The sequence below is a fragment of the Corapipo altera genome, unplaced genomic scaffold, assembly GCF_003945725.1.
Source record: "Corapipo altera isolate COAL_440 unplaced genomic scaffold, ASM394572v1 60, whole genome shotgun sequence".
In the NCBI taxonomy this organism is placed as follows: Eukaryota; Metazoa; Chordata; class Aves; order Passeriformes; family Pipridae; genus Corapipo; species Corapipo altera.
In genome coordinates, this window is record NW_020884912.1 from 781899 (window position 1) to 797963 (window position 16065).

Genomic DNA, 16065 nt, shown 5'->3' on the forward strand with positions numbered 1-16065 from the left:
AAAGTTGTTTAAGCTCACAGCCTCAGTTTCTCCCATTCACTTGTTTCCCTTTAGTAATCTAAGATTAATACATATTATGCCTGCAGCAGCCTTATTATGGAAATCATTAACTGAATTCATGCAGATGGTTAAGCACACTGAAAAGAAAGATGAGGCTGTTGGGCACCTTAGTGACAATGAGATGGTAGTAACTGTGTAAGAACCCAGAGGCAGGTTTAGGCAGAGAGAGTGTTAAAAAACTGCCTGTTTTGGTGATGAAATTTATCTTCTGTACACTGAATTTTAAAGACCTGTGGAGGTGCTAGAGGTCTTGTGATGTCTCTGACATCTGAGGTTGCTTGGGCATGCAACCTTTGGACTGACTCTGCTTTGTTCAGCTTATGCTCCTTCCTGTCTCCTCAGTGATGCTGGCTCAAACATTTCTTCCAGCCTTTCTTTTTCTAGTTTTTCCCATTCCTCATGTTCCCTTCCTGTTTCCCTCGGGTTCCATCTTGCCTGTCTTCTTCTCAAATGCTGAAGTTTTCAAATATCCTTCCATTAAGATGACCATGTCCTCAGTTGCATGCTTCCTCTTGGAAGGTCACTGCCTGCCTCACTGCACGGGATCAGTGTCATCACTTAATGACTAGAAATTCAATACTTTATTTTATGTTCAGTATATGATCTGTTTCTCACCTTCTTGTCCACTCTTAGATTTTTCTTTCACTGTGGGCTTGCATCTACTTGTGTTTAGCGCTCTTCAGCACGATGTCTGACTGCTTCCTAAACTATTTCTTTTTTGGACATGGCTATAAGGCCTCATTCTTGTCATGCATATACTGGTGAGGATCAACTTCCTCTAGTAGGTTAGTTGCCACTTTCAGATGTTTATTTTTTCCTTTCTCCAGCACTGCCCTTTGGCTTGCAGGAAACCCCTGCTCGTCTGCTGTATGCAGTTCAACTTTTATAATAGGTTGGGCCATAGGGTGCGGACCTGCTAAGCAAACACTGTTGGCAAAAATGGTCCCTGCCAAAATCAGCCAATAATCCAGCATCAGGACTGGTAATAAGGCTGTGCAGCAGCTTTAGCTTTCATGTTTCCTGTCTTTCTTTTGCAGTCCTATTAGGAGAGGAATGGAATAAATGGGTTTTCTATAGTCTTCAGAAAGCAGAACTGGGGCGAGAAAAAAAGTGCAGTTGTGTATGTGTGTTTCCCTCTGAACACTGGGGCAAGAGTGGAAGTGGTAGATTCTCATCACTGACATCTGTCAGCATGGTCGTTGGCAGCTGTGTTGCCACAAATGGCAGCAGTAGCCCTCTGGGAGCCATCAGTGCAGGAAGATGCCAGTAGTTTCCCGACTACTTCTAGAAGCAGAGAGATGCTGAGTTGGGAATAATGGGCCTAATTCACAGAGGTGTGGTGGCCATCTTTCTACTCCCTTTTCTCTGCAGAATGTTTCCTTTTATTCAGGGTCTCTCCATCTATTCCTTGCACATGATGCAATGATGACTACAAAAAATCCTCCACCTTTCCCCATCTAGTGAAATATTCTTTCCCTTTGACTAGAGAGAGAGAGAGATGAGATATTCTTTCCTTTTGACATCCTTTCTCTTTTCCCTTTGACCAAAGGCTAGCTAGGGAGATCTCCCAGTCTCTGTTCCAAGATCAGACTCCATACAGCTTTTTTTGCAGAAGTAGCAGAGATATCTCTTCTGAGACACATGGTTTGTAGGAAAGAGGAGATTCCCCTCAGGTCATGCATGGTATTTGGTTTACCAAGGGGGAAAGAAGGGGAAAGTATGTTCCTTGAATACAAGAAGTCCAGAGAACTTTGTTGCTAAGCTCTGAATCTCTATTAAACCTTTTTGGGCAGGAATTTTCAAGTACTTACTGCTTGGCCAAATTTGAGGTGACTTTCTTAAAGGGGGAGGGACGTACAAGATTTCTGTTCTGGAAAAATAAAGGAAGTACTTAGAAACTCTCAGTTAAATAGTTGGAATTCTTTCTTATGTGAGTAAATTCTTTCTTTCCTCCCTAATTTTGTCTTTGGAAATAGATGACTGACTATTCTTTTAAAACTTTCATGCCAAAATGAAAACTCGTAAGAAACTTTATGCAATTCTGTGCAGCGTGGTGAGGTTTGGGTGACAAATATTAATTAAAAAAAAGGCTTAAACAGAAAGTATTTAAATGTGTTACCTACATATCTACTATGATCTAAAGTACTTGTGGGGTGAACCTTCAGCATTGGCTTCATCCAGTCGAACAATGCAAAATTCAGTTGAAATTTTTTACAGAGGGATTAATCAGACATTGGAATGGGCTGCCCAGGGAGGTGATGGATTCACCGTCTGTGGAGGTTTATAAGACGAGACTGGATGTGGCACTTAGTGCCATGGTCTAGTAACCATGGTGGTAGTGGATCAAGGACTGAACTTGATGATCTTGGAGGTCTTTTCCAACTCAGTTGATTCTATGATTCTATGAATAGCAGAGCTGATTGAAAATCAGTCCTGTATGAGACTTTTTGCAAAGAGTTAACTGGACTGGAAAGCCCAGATGTCCATTTTTCTTCATGCTACAAAGGAACTGAAATCTCTCCAAAGTGAATGTGACAGACTGGGATAAAGTGGATCATTCTTGTTTGGTACGATTGTACTTTGGTTGGGCAGTTTGCTCATTATATTTGTGGAGGACACTAAAATGGGGGACACCAATAGAAAGGCAAGTGTGTGTTTTAAGTGATCTAATAATGGTGGAGGTTCAGTCTGGGGCAGGGGAGGGGTGGGTGGGAAGGGAATGTGATTTGGGAGAGAGGACAATTTCATTGGGACATGAAAAATCAGTAATGTAAATACACCCTAGGAAGTGGCTGGGTCCTTTGCGGTTCAGCAGCATGAATCTAAGGATTATAGTAGATCACAAGGTGAACGTGAGTTAACAGTGTGAGTTTTGTGAAGAAGCCAAAATCATATCCTGAGATGTATGAGTAGAGGCACAGTCTGTGAGACACATAAAGATTATCCTTTCACTGTACTCAGCATCTTGATCTGAGCTGGGTCGATAAAGAGCAATGAGAATAGTCAAAGTCTGTAAAACATGGCTTGTAAGGAGAGACTGAAGATATTGTTTTAATAAGAAGGGGATATTGTTGTGACATTTAAGTTAGATAATAGAGGGAAAGGCAAAAAAAAAAAAAGAAAAAAAAAGAAAAAAAATAACATGAAATGCTTCAAGTGAAACCCATTCAATTTCCTGGGAAAATGATGGAGCTCCTGAGGCTGGCGACCTGTAAGATCAGGTGAGGCAAATGCCTTTCGGGAATGATAGGGATGCAGTTGACCCTGCCTGGAGTTCAGGGGAATGGGCTACATGATCCATGTGGCCCATTTTGGTTTTACAGCTCCCCCCTGTCCAAGTGCCTTCCCAGAGGGCAAAGCAATGGGAATATAAGCTCCCAGCCTCCTCTTCATGTTTTTGTAGACCTGACTACTCCCATGTGTTTGAGCATTCAGGAGCATTTACTCTTATGGAGCTCCCTGTAGAGAGGAGTTAGAGTAGCTCTGTCACAGAGTTACCCTGTTACAGAGATCAGAAGGCAATTGGTGTGAGGGGGAAGGTCAGAACAGGTGCTAGGAAAACCCCTTTTCAGATATTGTCCATTGGAGAGGTCTGATGTGTAAGTCATGTTCAGAGGTGGGAATGATCTAGCAGTTCATTCCTCTCATCAAACTGGAGAGGGAACGAGTGGTTGCAGCTGCTGCTTGCAGTTGTCTTTAAGCAACACTTCAGTTTATATACTCTGCCTGGGAAAGCCCAAATCTCTCAACCTTAAGGTTTCCAAAACATGTAGCAGCTGGCCAGCCTTAGCTGCTTGCTGCTGCTGGAGGTGAAGGTCAGAGTTGAGCTTGAACCCTTGTTCCATTGGAGAAGTGGTGGCAAAGAATCCTGTGGGAAAGGCTGTTGAGTCAACCACAGAGTGTGCAGCTACCAGTGAGGTGTAGGAAAGCCTCCATGCTGTAAAAATAGCTGCACTAGGAGCCCTAATATACTTAAGTGCTTATTTTTCCATGTGTGATCTCATGCAAGCCAAGCTGCTGGGCAGCATGACATAGCAGTTGGCCAAAAATAAAATATAACTCAATCAAAATGATTTTTTTCTGTAGTTAACCTTTGATGGGTAGGAGGGACAGGTACTCTGTTTTCTCATTTCCATTGTTCCTGTTAGAAAAAAAAAAGGTGCAGGAGGGAAAGACAGATGAAGATGGAATTGACACCTGGTATCTGTTTTGTGCTGATAGCCACAGGTTAAGGATAGGAATTGCAGCTTTCTTGACAGGAAACTTATGCCTGTAATACAGCAAGAAAATGTATATGGGATTTCTCTGTGTGCTTCTGCAGCTGACTTCACTGAACTGAATTTGGGTGAGTATTTGACGCTGCAAAAATTGTATAGACCTAAAAGCATTTGAAGCTGAAGTCCATGAAGGAGGTGCAGCACCAGCAGCCTTGGAACAAGGCACTCTAATCCTTGTTGATAAGCCTTAGAACAGTGTCTTCAGAGCCCTTTAGAGGTTCATTTTCTTTCACTGTTTATGCTTGGCTGTTAGTTGATTTTTAGGGGGTTTTTTGTCAGTTTTGGTAGGCCTGCATGTGGCAGGCTGATACTATGAAATCCCTATGACAAAAGCCATTGAATGCCTGGACATGCTGGTAGTTTGATCACTGTCTTGCCAGGGTTAGCATTACACTCTTCAGGAAGAAGAAAGCCTTACTAATCCCTTGCTGGTGGAGAAGTGGACAGACATGAGGAGTAGGGCTGCTTTCCTCTTAGAAAATGTAATCCTGAGTTTCATATGTGAAAGCATGTACATCTCATGGCAAAACTCTGGATACACACTAGCAGATTTGGGGCATTATTTTTTTTTTTTCTCCTAGCTATTAACGTAACTTATAACTACTTCAGGTTTTGTTTCTGTAACAGCAAAAGCCAGGGTAGAAGATCGCTGACACCACAGTCTTCACATTATGCTTCTCCTCTGCAGGGCCTCTGACCTGTTTCTGCTGGACACGCGGGCAGTGTGGGCATCAGAGGAGGGCTGGCTGGAGTTTGATGTCACTGCGACCAGTAACATGTGGGTGATGAACCCTCAGCACAACATGGGACTGCAGCTGAGCGTGGTGACCCGGGATGGTAGGTTACGGGCCAGGTAACACTAGTCACCTCTTGAGTCCCTTGGATGTTGTCTAGAAGTGGTGCTAACAGAACCCAGTTGGGATGTAGGGGGGTGGGCACCCTAAGCAGCTGTAGCCAACACCACAAGCAGGGCGTCTGAGGGCGTAAGTGGTGGGCTGTCAGTTATTGGCTGTCCCATGATGGTCATATCTTTCCACATAAGTGAGGTCAGGTATCTCTAGACAGTGCCAGAATGAGCTGGTGGAGGTGGGTTGGGGTAGTCTCCAACTTTGTTTTCTTTCTGTCACTTCATGGTGGAGTTTGGTACACCTGTGATGTGAAGTGAGAGTAGAGGGGCTGTCCCCTGTTTTCCCTGAGGAAATGTTAGTGCCAGCCTCTACCTCCCCAGCTGGGCTGAGAGCCCATTCCTCTGCTCCTGACAAAAGCACACCATCCCTTTGCCGTCTGCTTTCCCTAGAGGTCTCCTAATCTCACGTCTGCTTCTTGTGTTTCACAGGCAGCAGAACTAATTTTGTGACACATCTGGGCTTTGTGTTGTATATATCTATGTATATAACTCTTTATAACAGAGTAGAGAAAATAGAGACTTTATTTTTTTAACTTTATAGTTATATAGAGTAAAAAAAGCCTAAACTGGAATAGAGATGCCAAAGGGATACCAAAGAGCCAGGTGCTGCAGTGAAGTCTCTTGTCCGGGATAGAGTGCTGTCGTAACAATGCCCATAGGCCATGGTGGCAGGAAAGGAATGTTTAGTGTTTAAAGAAGAGTATGAGCAAGAAGAAAAGAGACACTGCTTATGGGGATGTTGCGATGCTGAAAGGAGCAATCCACCTGCACTCTTTTTTCTAACATTCACTTTACTGTTTGGTTTGAAGGTTTCAGTGTAAATCCTAGAGAAGCAGGCCTTGTAGGGCGAGATGGCCCTTATGACAAACAGCCTTTCATGGTGGCCTTCTTCAAAGTGAGCGAAGTTCACCTACGGACCACTAGGTCAGCGACAAGCAGGCGCAGGCAGCAGAGTCGGAACCGCTCCACCCAGACTCAGGACGTTTCCAGGGTGTCAAGTGTCACAGGTAATCATGTAACACAGGTAATCATGCAGCACAGGCTAGGATGACTTGTAATGTTTTCATTTGCTTTGGAGTTGAAAGAAGCAAGAAGAGGGTTGTAAGGTGGGATGCTCTTCCCTGGGGTAATAGGTTTATATCTACAAGGGGTTGGAAGAAGAGATCTCACGTAATAGACTTACAGGAGTCCTCTTGAATCCAGGGTGGAGTCCAGACCCCCATGTGAAGTTGCATCCATTTATTTCAAGGGGTGAGATATTTTAGCTACAACTCTTGTGCTCGTAGGTTGTTTGCTATGCAGTATTTGCCTACGATTATGCCCTAGAAGTGAAGTGCAATATTTGAAAGACTCAGTCTCTGTGTACACTGAGATTTATGGTATTGCACATATGCATTCCCAGCGGAGTCCTCTTTCAGATTTCTTTGGAAAAAACGTGGTAGAACTGCTCGAGATTTTTTTTTTTTAACGTTGTGAGAACATCAGTGTATACGTGGTGAAGCATATTTCCAGGCAGGCAAAGAAGTTTTCGTGTTTGCTGTGGAAAAGTTGCATGTTGCAGGTGTTTTACAGCAGCCTTATGAGTGCTGTTGTGGGCTGGTGGGGCAATACAATAACTCTGAAATTTTTATGAAAATTGAGAGAGTCTTCTGTCTTCTAAGTCTTACCTATTTTCCAGCCACTCTGCCTTCCATCACAGTGCTACAAGTCCTTCTTCATTTAGTACCTTCTTTCCTTTGAAACATTTTAGCTTGTTCCAAGTTACTTGATTAATTTGCTTATGCTGCCCCCTTCATTTCCAATAGGATCCCTGCCCTTCCTGTCTCTAGAAATGACTATGCCCCAAGGAAGAGAGGGGGCTGTATTTTTTAGTCTATATCCAGACACAGCACAGGGAGATGAGCCAACACGTAGCTGGTGTGAATCTGTAGGCTTTCACTTGCTCCTGAATGCTTGGGTTGTGGGTGAGCCATGCTGCACCTGAGGTTGCTCCATGTTGGCCATGGTACTGGGAGCCTGCGGGGAGCAGAGCCAGGATGGGAGCCCTTCCAGGGCTGGCAGCCAGGGTCTGTGCATGGCCGTGTGTTGACTCAGCCAAATTGCTCCAGCCCATCATGGTAATGGACTATGGGCTCCCATGCCATGCTGTGCAAGGGCCAGTGTGAGTGTGAAATAAGGCTTCACAGATTTTAAGGGCAGGAGAAAAGACTCAGTCCTGCAGCCTGGCCTCCCCAAGGGAGGCTGGCCAGTGCAGCATGGCATTGCTGGAGGAGTTACCATCTAATCTGGCATGAGAGCTCTCTGCCAGCATCTTCTGTGGGTCCAAATTTCTGAGACCTGCTTTGGTCCTGATTTCCTTCAGGTCTCCAAGCTGCAGATTTAAAGCTGGGCATCATGGCTGCTTACTGAGTTACTTTCCTGCGTGATGAGTTTGCTAAAACAAAATTTTCATATTATTAAATCAGGCAAAGTGACTCAAAGCTCCAGAGGGAGCAGATACATTGGGCAAAAAGGGACATTTTTACATTGCTACTTTCTTGACTACACCACACATCAGGTCATAACATTCTAAAATGACAAAAAAGGGAAAAAATAGCTGGCATTCTTTGATCTCAAGGGCTTTTTTGGGCTCTTCTAGCTCAAAGACAGCTTTAATTTAAAACCTGGAATTTGGCATTTCAGTAGACAATAAGGTATAGTTGAGACTGTTAAGGGCGGGGGAAAGGAGAGGAGTTTAAAGTTAAGATGTATATTTGGTTGGTTTCTGTGTTTAGAAAAGAGAGACTACATCAGCTTGTTTTCCTTTGTAAGTGTATGACTCTCAGACTCTGTTTTCCTTAAGAAGTGGTTGATTTAACAGCCCAAGAGGCACCAATGACCAATAAAGGTTTTTAGCATTAAAGAGATCACAGGGTTTTTTTATAATTCTTTTTTAAATGTGAGGATGTCTACATCCATGGCCCTGGGATTACCCTGAAGGCTACCTAGTTCTTCTGAGGGTGCCCTGATACATCTGGACCCAAAGTGGGTGCAGAACTGGGTTGCATCTCCCCGTGTGTGCATCTTCCTCTCTTGCTGTATCTTACGTCTTGTCAAATTTTTGGTCTGTGCTCTTCCTCAAGCTAGAATTGCTGCTGCCTACCAGGGCTTGAGAGCAGTTTCTCTCCTTGAGAGCAAGGCAGTGGTTTGATGTTGATGGTTTTTTTTGGTAGATTAAAACTTCCTTTCTCTATGTTAGTGAATGCACAGGGATTTATTTTTTCCAGTCCGAAAAGGAACCCCTTTTCCTAAAGATCCTGTGAGTTGTTTTGGGGCAGTATGTTTTAAAAAGCCCCATTTGCTGTCTAAATATGGCAAGCATTTCAAGTCCTGCAGTTTGGAGTGCCTGAAGTGTGCTGCTAGGCTGGTACTGGATCTGGTGAACTGGGGGGTTAGGTGAAAGCATGCTGCTGTGTGTGGGAAAGGGACCCCACTATACTCCCTTTGACATGCAGTTGTTGTCCTGCAGTCAGTACCAAGAGCTCAGATACTAAGGCTATGGCCGTGGCATAAGATTCTCAATGGTCTGTATTTTTTTGCCAAGAATAATTATTTCCCTCTATTACAAACACGTAATTATGATTGGCTTGTATAAAGCAGAACTGAATAACCCCCACGGTTATAAACTGCTTTGACATAGAGTCCTGCATCAATACGTTCCTGGAGCTAAGCTCAGTTGTTCTGTAGAAGGAGGACGAGCAGGAAGAAAAAGAAGTATTTTCACCTGCTGAGGCAGAAGATCACATGCCAACTCTGGCCCAGGATGTGGAGGAACCAGGTGGGTGGGAGGAGTATGCAGGTGTTTCTCTGCTGTTTTCTGCAAGATCTGGAGCCCCTCACTCAGCTGAATCTTGCAGTGGATTGAGCTTGTGCTCTCAGACTCCACACTGACCCTCTGGTTAACTGAAGAGATGGGGACTGTCTTCAGCATAACAGATGGTGACCCTCTGCCATACAGCCACCTCCATGATTTACAGTTTCTGCACAGGCCTATCTCTTTGTCTGATGGCTATAATCCTTCTCTTCTGCAAGTCAGCCTTCAGGCATATCTCTTCCCATCAGCGCTTCCTGATGGAGAACATTGAAACGCCTGACTTTGGGCTGTGCTTGCTGCTCTGAGTGAAACTCAAGCAAAACTCTTTTTCAGGTCCTTCTCTTTAGCCATCCTAGGGCCCTTGGGACTGGTGTGAGGTGCTCCATGAAAAATGAAGAGGCCCTCCAAATGGCCTTTCCTTCCAGCAGAAGGAAAGGTGCATAGCACCAGACAGATTTCCCCACGTATACGAGAACCAAATATCACAAAGGGCAGTATGCACAAACACCGTAGGCAAATAAAGCCAAATGCTTTTGTGATGGCAAGGATCTTGTTAACAAACTTCATTATCTGGCAGCCAATCTTCCCTTCAGCACAGTGCTTGGATGCAGACTGGAGCAGTGTGGCCAGCATTTCTGTTTGTGCCTTCACATGGGGGTTCATGTCAGCCCAACATCTCCCCTTCTTCCCACCCAAGCAGATCACTTTCATGTGAAGTGGGCTGTTATTAAATGTGTGATCAGTTTACACCAGCTTTATCCGGGAAAATCACCAAAGTCAAACACCAAGAAGAAGGGGCTGGCCTTAGAGACCTCTGTCAAAGCTATTTTGAATCACGAAGCAATTAATTACTGTGTGGAATTTGGTAAACCGGCACCTGGGAAGCAGCAAGTGTTCTCATTCGGATCGACCTCAGTAAATATTTATATGTTCTTTGCCAGCACTTAACGTGGGAGAGGTTATAGGAAATCTAGGGTTAGTGCATAAGTATCTGTAGGAGGAAGACTGTTAGGGTCAGGCTATTCTCTTGCCCTTTTCAGCAACACGCATGCCAGTGTCCAGCCTTAAGAGAAACATCTGTGCTCGTAGAAAGTCAGACTTGAGTCCTGGTGAAAGCAGACAACATTCAGTGCAAACAAGCTGCAGAGACAAGCCATCTTAACTGTGCTGTTTTAACTGTGCTGGGAGTTATTTTTAAGTGCAGAACTAGGGGTTTGGGTTTTTTTAAATCTCTGTTTTAGACAAAATAGTTTGCAGTATGATTAAATGCAGTGCCTTGCAAATGCCAAGCTAGTATTTCTGAATTGGTATGTTCAGAGGAAAAAATAGAGATGATTTTGCTAAACCCACAATGAGCCTATAGGAACTCCCAAAGCAGCTCTCTAAACTCTCAGAGATTTTAAGGGTTTCTGGAAAACAATCCTCATGAACTGTGCTGTGGCAGTGTAAGCTGGCCCCATGGAAGTTGTTTGCAGCATCCCCCCTGCTGCAAGCTGCCTGCTCTTGGCCCTCCTGGCTCCTTGCTGCAGGGCTGGTAGGAAGAGACATGAACCCTGTTGCCTCTTGCCAGTTGGATCTTGCGCTGCTGAACCACCTCAAATGGCAATTTGGGCTAAAACAGCTGAGCATGCTGGCCTGGGGTAGCTAATGCTGCTTTCCAGGCTTTGGAGCAATTGTGTTATGGAAGCCAACTTCAGTAGCTCAGTGAGCTTTAGCTCACTGCCAAACCCCCTTGACTGTGTGTATTCCTCTTTTTTCAGGCCCATAACTGGATGCACATTCAATGTATGTGGCTCTGGGGCATATGCTGAGCCCCTAACTGTAGGGAGTGGGTCATGACTATGTGCATCTGTTTTGGTGCATTTTTTTCTCCAGTTCAGAAAGCCACTGTTAAGGTTGCTTAAAGGTTTGTGAAACCCCTGAAGTTGGGCTAAAGTAGCTTCCATGAAGTAGACATAGTAGGCAAACACATAATAAGAAGAGAGGGCAGGGGATCTTGGGCGTGAGAGAAGAGTGCAAATGCAGGGAGAGCGGATGTTTAGTATGCTGGCATTTCAGAAAGCAAAGGCTCAGTCTGCCCAAGTGAGAAGATAGAACTGTCTGCATCTGCCTTGGATGGAGAGCAGCCAGCGCTCCATGCAGAGTGTGAATCAGGTGACTCCAACCAGTGAGCTGAGGCGAATTTTTGGGGGCAGTGTGAGAGAGGACATGTTCATAACATGTTCTGCTTCATGTAGCTTGTTAAGCAGCTTTTTTTTTTCCACCCCTGTGTTTTCTTAAACTTGTGATTGCTTGCAGCCTTCCTTCCTACTCCTGTTTTCTCTGCCTCCCTTGCCTTCTCCCCTTTCCTGGAGCAGATTTGGGTAAATTGTAGCTGGATTTGGAATGTAGCATCATTCTGCCCACTCAGTTGTGAATAGATCAACTCCACTGTAACTCCCAAATACAGATGCTTTTCCTCTAACCAAACTACATATTTCCCATTGAAGAACAATGAAGTTGTGTTTTCAGGTACTTAAAGGAAAGCCTTTGATCACTAAAAGTATCTTCTGCTCATTTTTTTCCCCTCATTATGACCAGATAATTTCAAAACATCTCACGCTAGAAATTTGCTCCTGGGCTGAGCCAGGGACTGAAAAGCTTCATCTGAAAAAAACCCACCACACCCTGGTTTCTTCTGGGTATGTCTGGTTTGAAAATGGAAAGCTCAAATAGAGAGACTCTCCTCCGTCCTTGCTACTGCATACTCCTGAAAGAGTGAATGTTTATACTGCAGCAGGCTGTTAACCAGCTCTGCTCACCTGATTAAATCCGTGATTGAAGCGAAGCTATTGAAAGTCTGAAATGCAATCCTTAGAGTTTAAAACCCAAGCTGCTTCTAAAAACAACTCTCTAATCTTTGGTGGTTGGGAGGCTGGGTTTGAGGTGTAGGGTTTTTTTCAGCCCTCAGTGTTAACTGTACCCAGCTGTACTGCTGTGTTGCCCTTAATGTCAGTTGGATGTGCTTTTAGTATTATAGTTTTTCTTTTGAATAAATATTTGCATTTGTAGTTCCCAAACTTAGGGGGGGTGCTGGAGGGAAGCAAAAGAAAGGCTTATTCAGAGCCAAGGAAAAAGTCACTAAAAATATTTTTCTATCCCAGCTGCTGCATCTGGGGGAAGCTGCACTGGAAGGTGACCTTTCAAGCCATGTTAGGGGCACCAGGGGGCTGGTAAGCCAAAAGGTCCAGGGCAATGTGAGGCAGGCACATCAGCCTGTGGCATCTGCCTGCTGACAGAAGTGCCTTTAATTGCAAATGAGGTGTGTGAGAGAGGAGGAGGCCCCTGTGGAAAGGCATGGGAGAAAAACATGGACGGGGAAAACATGGGCTCCCACGCTGCTCGGCTGAATTTGCTGCCATCTCTTCCTCTTGTGCTTCACATCGAGTGCACAGTATGGGTTCAGCAGCTGTAGCTGGTGGCTAAGCTGCTCTGCTGCAAAGGTGGTTTCTGTGGCTGCTCTGCTGAGGTCCAGCAGCCACCTGAGGTGTGACAAAATCAGCAACCACCCATCAGGGCTGGATTTGTGCAGCCACATGGAGGTGAAAGGCCCCTCTGTCACGGCTCAGCTCCTCTGTGGTTCCAGGTGTTCACATGTGGAGCCGCCTCTCTTTCCAAATATAAATGGGAAATTCCACTCTCTGTCAAAAGCTGCACTTTGTGGGGTCATCAGGAGCAGCTCCTGCATGGTTGAAACATCCTCATACATTGCGTAATGGCAAGGGAGAGAAGGTCTCTGGTCAGGGCTTTGCACCCTGCCTTCCCACTCTTTGGTGAAGTATTGGCACTAAGGAGCAAGTGAATGGTGAGAGCATGTCAAGTTCTGTGTCATCTGCAGATAAGCACCTTATGGAAAGGAGAAACGGGTTTTTCAGAGTATGGTTTGTAAAGGTCCAAGGGTGGAGGTGGTGCATGAGGTGATGTCTGGGGAAGGCTAGGGGTAAGGCACAGAGAGAGATGGGGACTTCCCTGCCTATGGGACACTTTAGCTGTTTAAGGACTCCTGCTAACTGTTACAGGGAAACAAGGTGATGATTAACCTTCCCGGGGCTGTAATTCTCTCAGTAAGTGTGTGCGGTTTGAGCTCACCACCTAGGGCGGCACACATTGGAAACCGCAGCTGAGGAAGTGGGGTGAGTCTGAGCACCCAGTGGGGATGTCACCTATGCCGGGCTGAAGGAGTAGATTTATTTTAAGAAGTCATTTTACTGGAGGTGTTTTACAAGCACTTTGAAGGCAGCTGAAGTAATTATAACTGAGTCACTGTTACTCGGGTTCCTCCATTCCCAAAGGCATCTTAAAAGCTTCAGCCATGCTTTGGATGTCCCTCAACACCCTTATCCTTTTGGCTGCTGAGGGAGCTCATCATTTCTTGCTGCTGAGCCCACAGCACGCACACATTTGGCCAGCTGTGCCCTCCAGCAGTGCTCTGCCTGTTTTAGTTTCTAAGTTCTTGTTTTTGTTCTTTTTCTTTTAACAGATTACAACAGCAGCGACTTAAAAACAGCGTGCAGAAAGCATGAGCTCTACGTTAGCTTCCAAGACTTGGGATGGCAGGTGTGTGATGTTTCTCCCTGGGTAAACTAGACATTTTGTTATGAAATGTTATCTAAACAGTGTCACGGTAATTCCACTTGAGTCTGCCATTATGCTTTAAAATGTCCCTTGTGCCTCCTCACTAAAACCAGTGACAGGGCAAGGCAAATAAATATTGATAGTTGTGACATTTGATAAGATCCAGAGGAAGCTTGATACTTTATGAGATTCAAGTATACAGTCATTCTCTGTCACTCACGGGAGTCACAGTACGGGCAGGGGTTTATATCTGTGAACCTCTAATGATAAGAAAAAAAATCTGATGTTAAGCAGTGATTTTAATTAAATTTTTTTGTATGTAGTGTTCAGCCACTGTTTGAAATTGGCCATTGTTTGAAATCCTCCATCCCTGCCCCACCATTAGCACTGCCTATGGTAGGTAGACTGAAGACTGGGTTTAGTTGCAACACCATGAGGCCAGAAAGTTGTTTAGAGAAGTTATTTAGGACCAGGCCACTGTGTAATCAAACATCACATTTCAAAGAATGCCCTCACCTTCTCTTTTTTAAAATTTTTAAATTTTTCTTTCATTCTTTCATTCAGCACTTTTGTGAAGGGAGATCCCATATTTGTCAGCTAATGTTTTTACCAGGTTATAATTCAGAATGCCAGGGCTGCCCCTGGTGCTGCCTCTGGACATGGAAGTCCTCTCTCAGCTAATGGGACAGTACTTTTTGTAACTTAAGTCATCTCCAGCCCACTAGCTGCAACTGTGGCTGCCTGCTGACTCCGTTCTCCATTACCTGTGAGTGGCATTTCTTTTCACTTGTGAACAGTTTTTCCACCTGTTCCTTAGCTTACTTGCCCTGCTTTCAGGCAGGAGGCAGATTCCAGTTGTGAAGTTCCTGATCTTGAAGGCACTGCTTTCATGTTTCTAGGTGTAGAAAGGTACAATGCTGCCAAAGGCAGGCCACAGACCAGCAGGGCTCATTGCAAAAGTTGGAATCCAGGTCCTACTTGTTGCAGGCAGATGATAAAGGCAGGGCAGCAGCCCCCTGCAGTTGTTTGGCACTGCCATCTCCTTCAGAACATCCATTAGTTTTTTTTAGCAGAGCACTTCCCTTATTCTTACAGCCCATTAAACCACAAATTAAATTACACAGTCTGTACTGGCATCTCTAGCTGAAGGGTGATTTTCTTAAGAAAAGCAGGTTGGTTTACCAGGAGCAAATTATGGGTGAACTAGTACAGTAAAATGAAGGGGAGTTTTTGCGATGCTCGGGTATCCTCGTGTGAGCAAACTTGGCTAGCAAAGCTACAGCAACAGTGTCTGGCTGCTCAGGCCTGCTGTAGCAAAATTCAAGCAAACACAGGTAATTGTTGTCAGGTAAAGGGGAAATTGTCTAAGAATTACATGCACGTGAAGCATACCAGTATTTTCTTCTACAGGATAACCTGCAGAGCCTGACACCAAAGGAAGCAAAATATCTCCTGTTAATTATTGCTGCTTTTAGTTTTCCTTTGGCTCTTTCGTGTCAGCAGCAGAGAAGCTGTAATTTTTTTATGAGCCCTTTGGTGAAAAGTCACTTTCTTCTTCCCTACCATGGGACTCAGAGTGCCACTGGGGCCACCTGTTTGCACATGCAGCTCAGGCTGGCTGCCCTGCCCCTCCTTTAGGAGTCTGACAGATGTGCTGAAGCTGTTACACAGCTAAGACTTCCCACAGTGGCCTTAGCAGGCTAGTGTCCCTGTATAAGGGTGTATAAGATAGAGTGTCTGTGAGACACCACACCAATTTTTTATATTCCTGTTGTGGAGCTCCCTCAGGCTTGAATTGTGCCTGTGTGAATGCATGGATGTGATTTTTTCCATGAGGGGGCACCAGCTGTGGCTATGACTCAACCTAGGAAAGGTAGTTCAGCCAGAGGGCCTAACCTGCAGGAAATGTTGGAACATAAAGGCTTCCAAACCACAATCCCCACAAGGCAACCCAGCAAGAGTTTTAGGGATAAAACTCTCTTAGTTCATGGCAATACATATATGTGCACTGTTCTTTGGACATTGAAATCAGTGTGTCCTTGTAAAAGTGATGGCTCAAGAAAAACCAAAAACCAAAACCCCAATCAAAAGCCTAACAGTTTCAGTGAAAACACATTTTCACCCTCAAGAAAAAAGTTAATGGAAAATTTTCAGCTGCTCTTAATTGCATGCAGTTGTCTGTTGAATCATGTTCTGTTTGTTTCCCTAAAAAGGACTGGATAATCGCTCCAAAGGGCTACGCAGCCAACTACTGTGATGGGGAGTGCTCATTCCCACTCAATGCCCATATGAATGCAACCAATCATGCCATTGTCCAAACTCTGGTAAGTCTCCCACCAGCTCGATGCCAAAGC

General features: G+C 44.7%; 1 protein-coding gene across 1 annotated transcript in view; it reads left to right on the forward strand.

Moving 5' to 3' along the window:
- Positions 1-16065, forward strand: part of BMP6 (bone morphogenetic protein 6) — an 87140-nt gene that overhangs the window by 69600 nt on the left and 1475 nt on the right. Inside the window, exons 3-6 of the mRNA XM_027654106.1 lie at positions 5026-5174; positions 6054-6251; positions 13617-13693; positions 15925-16035. Coding sequence (XP_027509907.1) covers positions 5026-5174; positions 6054-6251; positions 13617-13693; positions 15925-16035 — 535 coding nt within the window. The remainder of the gene's footprint in view (positions 1-5025; positions 5175-6053; positions 6252-13616; positions 13694-15924; positions 16036-16065) is intronic.